The sequence below is a fragment of the Rhinolophus sinicus genome, linkage group LG07 (genome assembly GCF_036562045.2).
Source record: "Rhinolophus sinicus isolate RSC01 linkage group LG07, ASM3656204v1, whole genome shotgun sequence".
NCBI classification, from domain to species: Eukaryota; Metazoa; Chordata; class Mammalia; order Chiroptera; family Rhinolophidae; genus Rhinolophus; species Rhinolophus sinicus.
In genome coordinates this window covers 69,265,813-69,278,127 of record NC_133757.1, presented here as the reverse complement: position 1 = coordinate 69,278,127, position 12,315 = coordinate 69,265,813, and the positions used below count along the sequence as shown (strand labels likewise).

At 52.6% G+C, this 12,315-nt stretch overlaps 1 protein-coding gene across 17 annotated transcripts in view; it reads left to right on the top strand.

Annotated features, from left to right (window-relative positions):
- Positions 1 to 12,315, top strand: part of GNG7 (G protein subunit gamma 7) — a 144,818-nt gene that overhangs the window by 87,003 nt on the left and 45,500 nt on the right. For 3 of the 17 annotated variants that reach the window (XM_074337516.1, XM_074337517.1, XM_074337527.1), the window contains 2 exons: positions 7,878 to 7,931; positions 8,074 to 8,205. The exons of 8 other annotated variants lie outside the window; for them this stretch is intronic. In XM_074337516.1, coding sequence (XP_074193617.1) covers positions 7,878 to 7,931; positions 8,074 to 8,205 — 186 coding nt within the window. 6 more of the 17 variants (XM_074337514.1, XM_074337518.1, XM_074337525.1 and 3 more) reach the window with 5 other exon arrangements.

Below are 12,315 nucleotides of genomic sequence, written 5' to 3'. Positions count from 1 at the left end.
TCAGGTAGAACCTGGGCTGGGGGAGGAGAGCCCAGCACTCGGCCCAGGCACAGAATGAAAGACCCAGCGTGATAAATTGTATTTTAATGTAGCAATATTTTCTAAAAATCAAAATCAATGCCAAGATCACAGTGAAGGTCAAAATTTTAAATGAAGAGGGGCTCGCTTTGCCCTCACCCCAGCCCTATCAGGACCTGTCTCTAATGAAAACTTGATATTGATTCAAAACATGGATGTTTTGCATTCATTCTGACTTTGTATAAAAACATTGCATGAAAGTCTGAGTTATCCCAGTGGCTGAGCTACAGGTGCCCCTTAGATTTTACGCCCAAGATGAATCACCCCAGCCCAGCCTGACAATGAAGAGGATGATGATCTGAAAGGTGGCCAGTTCCCTGTGGTTACCAGGAGCTGCAGTCTCTGGTCCTTTCATGCTCTCTATCGGCGAAGCATAGATATGCACCTATTTTCCTGACAGACAGAGAAAGGCTCGGTTGCCTGAAGTCCGATAGCAAGCGTGGGGTCCCCTGGGACACACATGTATGCGAGGATGTCAGGGGGGCTAGGCTACCTCTGCCAGGTTCAGGGGTCAGGAGAGCAGGCTCAGCTGCCTGCTGTGGGGTTAGGTTCCTGCATGTAACACCTGCCAGCGGAGGAGGGCAGAATGACACAAAGCTCCAGCCCCTGACATCAGCTAGCTCCAGTCAGGCTGTGGCTGTGAGTGAGCGCTGAGCCCTGTGGCCCTACTCCCAGGCAGCCCAGCCATGCTGGCTGCTGACCGCTGTCCCCTCTCTTCGTCCCTCCAACTGCGCTCCCCTGTCTACAGACCCCACTCAGCGACTCAGCAGATGCTTACTGGGCACCTAGTGTGGGCCATGCCAGCTGCTGTGTCTCGTTTCATCCCCATAGGAGCCCCAGGAAGCAGGTTCCCTTATCCCCATCTTACAGGTGGGAAAACTGAGGCCTAGCAGCAGACAGACTCGGCACGACTCAGTGGCCAGTGGACAACAGGGCCAGGATTTGAGCTCATTTCTGTCTGACCATGAAGCACCTAGTGTTTTGTATTAGCCAGGTTCTCCAGAAAAACGGAAGTAGAAGGTGTATCTACAGAGAGATTTATTTTAAGGAATTGATCATAGAGGCCGGCAAGTCCAAAATCTGCAGGGTGGAGACCCAGGAGAGCCAGAGGTGCAGTTCCAGTCCAAAGGCCGTCGCTGGAGAAGTTCCCCTTGCTCGGGGAGTGGGAATTCTGTTCTATTCAGACCTTCAACTGACTGGACGGGGCCCACCAGCATTATAGAGAACAATCTGCTTTACTCGAGGTCCACTGGTTCAGTTGTCAATCTCATCCAGAAACACCCTCACAGAAGCATCCAGAACAATGTTTGACCACATAGAAGGCATTCTTTGGCCCAGCCAAGTGGACATGTAAAAATAACTATCACCTGGCCTCCCAGGCTGCGTGACCACTTGCCAATCTGGACGGTCCCCTCAGAGCCACCCATGCCCATGGTCACTTTCCATGGGAGTGTTAGGACGGGGACAGCAGCTGGGTTTTCCCAGGCCACCACCATCCAGGTGTCAGCCAGGCTGTGTTCTTACCTGGAAGCTCAAATGGAAGAGAACCTGTTCCCAAGCTCCCTCGGGGTGTTGGCAAAATTTGTCTCCTTGTGGCTGTGGGACTGTACACCTGTGTGCTTGCCACCTGGCAGCTGGAGGCTGCCATCAGCCACTTGGGGTCTCCCACAGCACCTTGCCAGGTGGGCTTCCTAAACATAGCTGCTTACCTCATGAAGCCAGCTGGCAGAGGTTGCGTTGCCCAATTCTGTGCATCCTTCACCCTTCCTGTGTACTGCTTTTGGCCCAAACTGTCCTTCCTAAGTCCTGCAGAGGCTCTGAGCCACGGGCACCCAGCCCCAAGGCGACCACGGTTCCCTTTTCCAGTGAGCGCCCCGGGAGACCTCAGCACTTCCGGGGCAGCCCAGGGCTTGGCGGCGTTTCTGCATTAACAAGATGAGGCGTACTAGAATTTGGACGGACGAGAAAAGGGGGTGTCAGTGTGAACAGAAGCAGACACTCAGTCTCGTTAGAAATTCCATGTGGGTCATCGAAACCTCGTCTCGGGGCAGAGGCTGCTGGGCAGCTGAGATGAATTCACTCCCGCAAGGGGTTTTCTGCAAATCCAGAGCCAGCCACGGAGGTCCTGCTGCCGCCTGCGGGCCCCTGGGCATTGGGACACTCCTCCCTGGGCTCAGTGCACTGGGATCCTCAGCAAGGGTAGCTGCAGTTGTCCTTCTCTGGAAGGTTCCACAGGAGACCCCAAATGCCATGCTTACCACCACAGAGCTGATATGGATCCTTCACTCCTTATTCATATCCCCGGATGAGGACACAGCCCAGCGACACCTTGGTGGTGGCCTTGCGAAGCCCTCTCCGCCTGCACTGGCCAAAACCTGCATCCCGAACCTAGACATTTGCTTCTCTGCTCCCCCCACCCCCACAATTGAGGGTCAAGTTTCCAGCCAGACACAAGTCAGTGGGCACCCAAGTAGGGGTTCCATCCACTTGTCCTCATGCTCTGCTGTAGGGTGGGGTGCCCTGACATCTGAGCCCAAAGCCTCCTGTCCACACCTGGGGCCCCTCAGAGTTGGGACCTGCCTGGACACTGAAGATTCAGGTAAGAGCCAGAACAGGTGCCGGGAACCACGTCGGCAGCCTCGGCACACCCAGGCTTCTCACTTGGCCCCAATGGGACCAAAACAAGGGACACATTTCCCAGGAAACTGGCCCCTAGGCTGGAACATTCCTCAGATTAGGGTCTCTCCCCCTCAGCACCGCTGACACTGGGGAAGGGCCATTTTCTTTGGGGGTCCTCCTGGGCACTGTGGGGTGTTGAGCAGCATCTCTGGCCCCACTCACTCAATCCCAGGAGCACCCCCAGTTGTGAGAACCACAGATGTCCCCAGAAATCACCCGGTGTCTCCTATGGGACAGAACCAACCTGGGTGAGAACTCCCTAAACTGTTCAGTTAATCCCATTGCTGGCTGCGTTGTTTTTTATTTGGTTTTTAATTTTTAACATGGGAAATAACCCTACCTACAACTAGCCTTAGGAAAAACCTCTCTGGATCTGTTTCATTCCAGGACTTTCCAACAGCACCACAAGTGGGGTGGGCATCCCTGCAGGTGCCGTACACCTGCATGGTAAGCACTGAACATTCTGTGATCCAGTATGCTGGTGGGTGTTGACCAGCGACCCAGAGCCCAGAGCAAGAAGCTGCAGCCAATGACCCAGGTCCCGGTCGGTCCTCGAAAATGTGTGTGCCCCAGGCAGGCCATCAGGTGTGGCCAGGTGCTCTGCCCTGGGCTGCCTGGTCCTGGAAGCTCTTGTCCTGGGAGCAAGATTGGCGTTGGGGACAGTGGGAATTCCTGGAAGTAGCATCCTTAGTCAATACCTGCAGTGCTGCCACCAGTCCTTTCCATCCAGGTGGCCCTTTGGTCCCCAGCTTCCTGGCCATAGCCTTCAAAGACACCCATGTCCAAATCCCTGGGACCTATGAATGTGACACCTCACATGGCAGAGGGACTTTGCAGGCAGGTGGGATTAAGTCAGGGTCCCCGAGATGGGGACGACCCTGGATTCCAGGGGGCCCAGTGTCATCACCGGGTCCTCATAAGAGGGAGGCAGGAGGCTCAGAGTCAGAGACATGGAAGAGGCTGCGCTGCTGGCTGTGACGATGGAGGAGGGGCCACGAGCCAGGGACGCGGTGCCTCTAGAAGCTGGAAAAGGCAGGGAACAGTTCTCCTGGGGCCTCTGGAAGGATTGGCCCTGCCCTCACCTGCGTTTTAGGACTTCCGACCTCCAGAACTGTCAGAGAATCAATGTGTGGTTTTAAGCCACCCCGTTGGGGGTAATTTGTGACAGCAGTCACAAGAAGTGCATACAGTTCCTTAGGAATGTCTAAGGAGCAGAAGAGGTTTTAGTGTGGCCTGGTTGTCCACGGCCAGCAGGCTAGGGACTTCTCAGAGGAATTGGCCCTTCATGGGGCTTTGCAGGATGTGTAGGAGTTTTTCTGGGCCCAGGCGGAGAAGGACCTGCCTGAGCCAAGGTGGGAAGGCCTGAATCTGCCCTCCTCCCTCCCCAGCCCTCCTACCCAGTGGCTACCAAGCTGCTGTGTCACGGGGCCAGGGTGATAGCACATTGTCAGTGCCAGGAAGCTGAGAGCTGAGAGCCGTGAGCCATGCATGCTCAGCGCCCTGGCCTGGCCCAGTCCCTGGGCTTGCAAACTCTCACATGACTGCATCAGCCCCGGGTGGACAGAGAGAGCCTTTTCTCTTGCCCGCTCATTAGCTGCATCGTCACCCTTCGTCACCACAGGCTCATTGTCCTCCAGCGCCCACAGCCGCTCATTCCCGCGCTCCAGGCTCCCTGCTGCAGGCAGCATCCGCCTGCCCCGCTGCTGTTTTTCTCTGGCTTCTGGGCACCTCATTCATTCCCTTTTCTCTGACTCTTTCTAAATATAGCTTCCTGGGGACGGATTTAGCCTGTGCACAAAGGGACCGGTGACAGAGAGTCACAAGATGCCGTTCTCCAGTGGGTGCGTGCCTTCTCTTGGGAAGCATCTGCCTCGCAAAGTCCCCATTAGGGTTTTAGGGCCCCCGCGATCCCACCAAAAGGTCACAGTTATAACAGAGGGTCAGAGAAGGACCTCATGTGGCATTCCCTCCCCATGCTTGCCCACTCGGCCCCTGGCTATCAGGGGAGTGCGGGTCAAAGAGGTTTTGTGTCTGCCTTGTTCTGAAGTTCAAATGCCAACGCAGTACCCTCTATGGGGTGGGTCCAGGGGGCCAGCGGACAACCCCATCCCAGCTGCTGGGGACACATGGAAGCACATGCCCCCCTAACACCCAGCGTGTGCTGTCCACACTGTGTGTATGTTTCTGTGCAGTCTAGAGCAGGGTCTCCCCTCAGCACTGCTGACATTGGGGCCGGGTCATCTCTGTGGGGGGCCGTCCTGGGCACTGTGGGGGGCTGAGCAGCATCCCTGGCCCCGCTCACTCCATGCCAAGAGCACCCCCAGTGTGACAACCACAGATGCCCCAGACATGGCCCAATGTCCCCCAGGGGGCATGACTGCCTGGGGTGAGACCCTTAGGGGCTTCTATTACATGGACTGTGGTGCAAATGTTACCCCTGGAGGTGTGTGGGGCCGTTTTGTGCACGCAGTAAGTGTGCAAGAAATGTACACACAATAGGCTTGCAAGAAATGTATGTTGATCAAGGTCCCTGCGGACGGGCCATCTGCAAACCCAGCTCCTCGGCCCTGCGAGAAGGCGGCTTGCCCTAATAGTACCTTGGAGCCGTCTTTTCTCCCAAACCTCCATCTCGTTTTGTTTTGGTTTGGGATTTCTTTTTCTTCTTTCAACAAAACAGCCTGTCTCTTCTTGTGAACACGGCGTTCCCAGGAACAGTCAGCTCAGCTGGGGGAACAGCCTGCGTCCTCACCCTCATCCTTTGTCCTCCTGTCGAATCTGGCTGGAGGTTTGTGTTTGGGGGTTTGTTTGTTTTTTTCTTTCCTATTTAATGGCAGGCAGGGGTGGGGGGGTCAAACCACGGGGCCCTGGGAGGAAAGAATTCAGAAGCTCGGTGAGCTGTAAAGCTACCGGTTCCGGAAGTTTTAAAGCAAAATGAAGGCTGTGTCTGTTCCCTCTGAAGACGAGGAGTCAGTGTTGCCTGCCTGCCCGCCTCCCCTCCTCCCCGAGGTGCTGCCAGGAAATGTGAGCTAAGCTCTGCAGCCCTCTAGGATTGCCAGCTGCTGCCCCTCCCGCCCGCCCTCAGCAAGGCCACCTTCCCCAGGCTCTGACTCACCAGCATGCCGGCCGCACAAGCCCTGTCTGCCTGGATGAGACTGCAGAAGAGCGTTGTGGAACTGCCTGGAAGCAGCCAGGCTCTCTCTGAGCTGGAATTCCCTGAGGCCTGTGCCATCGGGATTAAATGCACAGGGCCTTCATGCCCCAGTTTACGGGAACCACAGGGAATGGCTCAGCCCACCAGTGCAGAAGCTACCAGAAAGCCCTCTGGCCTCAGTGTTGTTCCTGCGTCTCAGGGCTGCTACAGAGGAGAGTAGCAGGAATCACCTGTGTAGCACACCCAGTGTCGTGTCCACGCTCAGCGGCCAGCAGTGAATGCTGGCTGTAATCAGCCTGGGCCGCAGGACCAACGTAGCATGGAGGACACTAGAAAGATTCTAGTCCCACAGTGAGGTGACGCCATCCTGGTGTCACCCTGGCCTGTGGATGAGCTGTCTGGGCTGCAGAACAAACTATCGCAAATGTAGCCACATAGAACTGCCCATGTGCTGCCTTGCAGGTCTGCAGGTCAGACGCCTGGCCGTGGCAACGCTGGCTTCTCTGCCATGGGCTGAAGTTGAAATGTCTTGTCTGGAGCTTGAGGTCATCTTCTGACCCCATTTGGATTGTTCCAGAATTCGATTCCTTGCAGCTGCAGGACCCGGGTCCCCATGCCTTGCTGGCTGTCAGCCCCTAAGAGCCACCCCATTCCTTGCCACCTGCTCTGTCTTCAAAGCCAGCAACAGAGGGTCTCCCTTGCATTGAATCCCTTTCAAGCTTCATATCATTTCTGCTCCCTTTTAAGGGCTCACCTGGTTAGATCAGGCCCACCAAGGATTGTTTCCCTCACTTAAAGTCTCTGTGCCACATGACAGGGCCTTGGCCCCGAGCAAATCCCAGCATACTCTCAGGTCCCACCGCACCCTAGGGGCGGTGATTATACAAGGTCACTGGGGTCATCATGGAGCTGTGCCTGCCACACCTTGTCTCAGGTAACCCTGCTGAGCCCTTGCTGAGTTGCTGGGGAAGGTTCAGTGTGACATAACGGGTGTGACACATGCCTCGTAATTGCCAAACCACAGTCCCCAGGAGAGGTGGGGGCCTCCTGTGCACATGGTGACTGCAGGTGAGATGAGGCCCTGACTCAGAATGGGGCCTGAAGTCAGCAACACACCGCCCGAAACACCTCTGGTTTCCCATTCCCTGTGATTCTCCTTATTTAACAGCAAAGTTCAGGAAAGAAGCATTGCGGTGAGGCTCTCTTGAGGGGTTCTAACCCAGTAGTTCTCAACTGAGGGGCGATCCGTCCCCCAGGGAATGCTGGGCCATGTCTGGGGAACATCTGTGGTTGTTATGACTGGGACACTGAGTGGGTGAGGCCAGATGCTGCTCCACACCCCACAGTGCCCAGGACGGCCCCCCGTGGAGAATAACCCTGCCCCAGTGTCAGCAGGGTTGAGGGCAAAGGACCCCGCCCTTGTCCGTCCTGCTCATGACAGTGGGGAGCCTTTTCGGAGTGCTCTGAGAGCCACAGGGCTCCCGACTGGCCTCTTGCCAGGCCCAGTGGCCATGCTGCTTTGGAAAGGGCATCTCTCTGAGACACAGCAGTCAAACTGCAGGTTGGTGGGAGAACTGATTCCTGAGCCCCGCTTTTCTCATCTTCCAGCCCCATCAGCCCCCTTATTCATGAACTTAGGAGTTACCCTGGGGCTGCCTCTGGGAACCTTGAGAACCTCGGAGAAGCAAGGGGCCAGCCTGTCCTTCTCTCAGTCTGCAGAGCCATCAAACCTTCAGGGCACAGAGCTGCTTCCTGGGTGTTCGCCCGTGGCAGGCAGCCCTAGGGAAGCCTGGCCTCAGCCTCACATCCCTCCTTTCGGACACCTGGGAGGGGTCCTCAGCAGCCACCGGATGCTCAGCTTCTGGGGCCACCAGAACCAGGAGCCTCTCCCCTCCTCACTCCTCGAAGGCCCTTCCCACCTCCTCAGCCCCACCGGGAGCATTTTTCACATTCTTCTGCTTTTATGCAGCCCAGCTGGCCAACTTTCAGAAGCCTCTGCTGGCATCCAGTTCTTTCTCTTCTGGTAAGCAGACAGCCCGGCAGTGGCTCGCGTAGGGTTTATCCAGCAGGCTGGGAGTGGCGCTCGTCCCAGCTATGAGAGCTATGTGTGGAATTCACAGGGATTGCCGGCATTATTGTGTCTCACTGTCATTCTTCCTGTGCAGCCGGAAGACACCTCCGAGGGTGGAGATGGCATCATAGACCCACAGAGGAGCTTCGTCAGCTCTCAGTCTCCGGGGAATGCCAGCCTGGCCCTGAGTGGGCCTCTGTCTGCCTAGCCGAGACACGCCTGGCAGGTTTGAGTTTCCCCGGAATGCCAGGGAGCGTGCCAGGGAGGCAGGGAGCACATCCTGGCAACCGCGGAGCTCAACGGTCCCTGCAGGGGCTGGGGCCACCCCAGGCTTGCTGTCTGCATCTTGGCTTTGCACCCTAGGATGCCGAGGTTAAGCCTGCCGCCCCCAAGGGGTTTTGGGGTACCTACTTGCCATGCATCTCCACCATGGGCAATGCGGACACACAGCCCAGTGTCTTGGCAAGAACCAGAGTCCAAATGACATCTTAGAACCCACAACATCTGATCCTGTCCTGCAGCCTTAGGGTGTGCCCGTTACTCTGTCTGACTCCAAGACGGAAGCAGGACTCAGCCGCCACAAAACCCCGTAGAAGAAAGGGGACAGAAATATGTAAGGAGGAGAAAGTGAACAGAAATACAGCCTTGAGAAGCTGTCGCAGGGGTCCTCCACGTCATGCAGAGATGACGATGCCTTTCAGGGAGTGCACATTTGGGCAGCTCTGTCAGAAGCTGGCAAGAGAGTGCTCTAGTCCTGGGGAGGAAACATCCAGGACGCAGAGGTCCCCGGCGCCCCTTACAATCCGCCGGACAGGAGGCACCAAGCTAAGGCTTTTTGTTACTAAATGTCACTCAGGGTTTTCTCTGACCCTGGCAGCTGCACAGGACTGCCCAGGCCCAGCACCCGTATTCGTACTGCTTTTAATTCTGCTTCTACAACTTGATAGCTGGGCGACTTTGAACAGATCACTGTCTCTGAGCCTCAGTATCCTCGTCTGAGACATGAATTAGGACAGAGCAGAAACCCCTGGCTTCAGAGCAGTACGAGAAACTGGCAGTGCCCTGAGCCGGTGGGTATGATGGATGTGGTCATTCTCGTGAGTGTGGCGACGGTCCCACAGGTGTGTGTCCATGCCCACGGTCCTCAAATCGGGAGCTTACGAATACTCAGTTTAGTGTGTGTTGGTTACATTTCTATAGTACGAAGCTGTTCTAAGAATTTTTAAATTTTACATATGAAACAAATGGAAATGAAACCCCTTTCTAGTTCTGAATGTGATGGAAACTGAGGGCCACTGTGGTGACCGTGCAGGGAGGGGCCAGCTGGCCTTGGGCCCTGTCATCACTGCCCTGGGGCAGTCGCAGCACATGGAGATGAATACATGTTTTTTTCAGATGCTGACTTCATTTTTTCCTGTGTGTAAAGTCATTCAATTCAAATAAGATGTCACTAGCCAAGTCCTAAAATAATATTGAGGGCTCTAATTACTGGAATCTAACCATCAAAACAGCATGATAAAAAGTAGTGTCAGAAAATTTCTTTTTTTTTTTTTTAAGAAAATTTTTAAAGCAGAAGCATAGAACATCGTCTGTGGACGAACTGGTTGGAATTGATGGCTCATGATTCATGTGTGTTCCAAAGGCTTTCACTCATTTATTTTCCACAGGAACTTTCTCATTATTTTATCAAGTTCCTCTCCTTACTCAACTTTTGTTTGTTTGTTCGTTTGTTTTCAGCCCTCAAATTTCCTACCTTTCATCTGGGATCATTTTTCTCTACTATCCTTTCATTTTTACCTTTAATAAGGCATGTCGGCTGGTGAGAAAGTCTGTTTTTGTTTGTCTGAAAATGTCTTTATTTTCCCCTAATTCTTGAAGTTTATTTTCACCAGGTCTAGAATTTTCACTGGGTCCGCCTAATTCTTGGTCATTTTTCCTCTGACAACTTATGTTTGTCTGTATGTTTTGTAATTAACTGATTTTATTAAGGCATAATTCATAGTAAAATGAATAGATCTTAAATATACAGTTTAATGAACTTTGAAAAAATAGATACACCTGTGTACACCAACACCTCAATCAAGATACAGAACATTTCTAATGTCTGTCTTCTTTTGCTTGACAAAATGCTTTTGAGATCCACACGTGTGGCTCCATCTGTCAGTAGGTTGATTTTTCCCGTTGTGCCGCGGCATTCCGTCATGTGGATGACCACCATTTGTTTATCCGTTCTCTTGTTGATGGGTATCTGCGTTGTTCCCAGTTGTGGCTGTTATAAATAAAGATGTACAAATGTCTTGTACAAGTCCTTTTGCGGAAATATGTTTTTATTGATCTGGTTAAATCCCTAGAAATGGAATTGCTGGATCATAGGTTAAGTATATGTGTAGCCATATAATAAACTGCTAAACCGTTTTTCGAAGTGGTTGTACTGTTTCACCCATCAGTAATGTGTGAATTCCCAGCATTTCCCCAGTACTGAGTATTGTCAGCCTTTTTAATCTTTGCCACTCTGGTGGTTATGAAGCAGCCTCTCATTGTGGTTTTCATTTCTGTTTCCCTGATGACTAGTCATTGAGCAGCTTTTCATGGGCTTATTGGCCATTTCTCTATCTGTTTCTAAGATATTTATCCTGCCTGAGGTTCTAGGGCTTCTTGAATCTGTGGCGGGAGGTCTTTTTTATCAGTGTTGGGAAATTATCCATCATTGTCTATTCAGAGATTACTTCTGCCTCATTCTCTCTCTCCTCCTTCCAGACTTCCAATTATGAGTGCATCCCCTGCATCTACCTTCTCTGCTGTGATTTCTCTCCCCTTGTGTCTCCATGCTTCATTCTGGATATTTTCCCCTAAACTATCTTCCAGCCCACTAATCTTCTCTTTAATTGTCTTTAACAATACTATTTTTTCCAGTGTTCTTACATTTCAGATGTTGGCACTTACCACATGTCCACAGATTCTTTCTGCTATAGTTTCTGACTCACTGCTAAAATCCCAATCTCACCCAAATATCTCCTTGAACATAGTTAATACAATTATTTTAAAGTCTCCCATGAAAGGTACCACTGTGAGTCTGTTTGTCTTGCCCATTATTTCTGCTCATTTTTGTTCATTTGTTTCCTTGTGTGTCTGGTTATTTCTAATTGTGTGCTACACATTATGATTGCAGACTTGTTTGTAGAAATCATTTGAAGGCTAAGATGATGGGTTTCTTTTCCACCAGGGAAGATTTATGTCTACTTCTGTCCAGGGCTGCTAGCAATCTAGGGTCACTTCAGTTCAGTATCAGAGACTGAGGTTATTCAAAACTGAGCTCCAGTCACTGTCATTGCCTGTGTACTTCCTGTATCCCCCTCATTCTTAGAGTGTAACACTTTGTTGTCCCAGTTCAGACCGGGGCGGGGGGTCACCAAGCTCTTTCCCCTTCGAAGGCCCTGGTTCTAAACCTCTGTGCCCCTAGCCTTTTGAGGCTGATAGAGGCATCACAGCCTCTCAGCAAACCCTCCACCTGGGAAAAAGTAATCCCCAAAGCCAGACTCCTGGGCTTCCATCTTCCCCCAGACCTTGGCGGGAAATTCTTCACCATCTTAATAGCCCTCCAATGCCTCCAAGCATGTGTCTGTCTCTATGCCAGTTGCCCTCAGCAGGAGTCTATCCATATTAACCGTCTACTGTTGAGCAAGCCAAAATCTGCAGATAGAGGTTTTACCTAAAGTCCAGACGGCTTAGGAGGAGGTCATCAATGTAGCTCATCTTGACTTTAGAGCCACAGGAGACACACTGGGACCCTTTTGGAACAACCTCTTATTTTCCAGTTGAAGAGGCTAAGATCCAGGTCAGGGCAGAGCCAGGATGCAAATCAGGTTTCCCACTTCCGGACATGCCCTGCATGTGTGTCTTCAAGAACCAGTGGCCAGCTGCCTCTGTCCCTTGGAATGAGGTCCCTGGAAAGTGCCCCATTTCTTCCTGATACCCGAAAGTTCTGTGGATACAGGAAGAGAGTTTTGCAGCTCAGGGTCACTGGAGGATAAAACAGCTCTAAACGTCTCCCAAAGTGGCATGGAAGTGACCTGGGTGTGGCTGCCACCATGTACTCTGGGAATTCATCGCAGAGCGTAAAAGAATCCAGTCTCACTTTGTGGCTCAGAAGAGGAAGGGATTTGCACACTTTATGTCAAAAAGCATGAAAATGGACTCTCAAATTCTGACTCTCCCACTAATTTCGTCCACTCCATATTTTTAATCTGACCAACTTCAAACTCTGCCAGGTCTCCCCTGGGCCAGGTAGGCTTTGTGACCTGGCCCCTAGACAGGTGAGGGGAGTGGCCATCTTGAT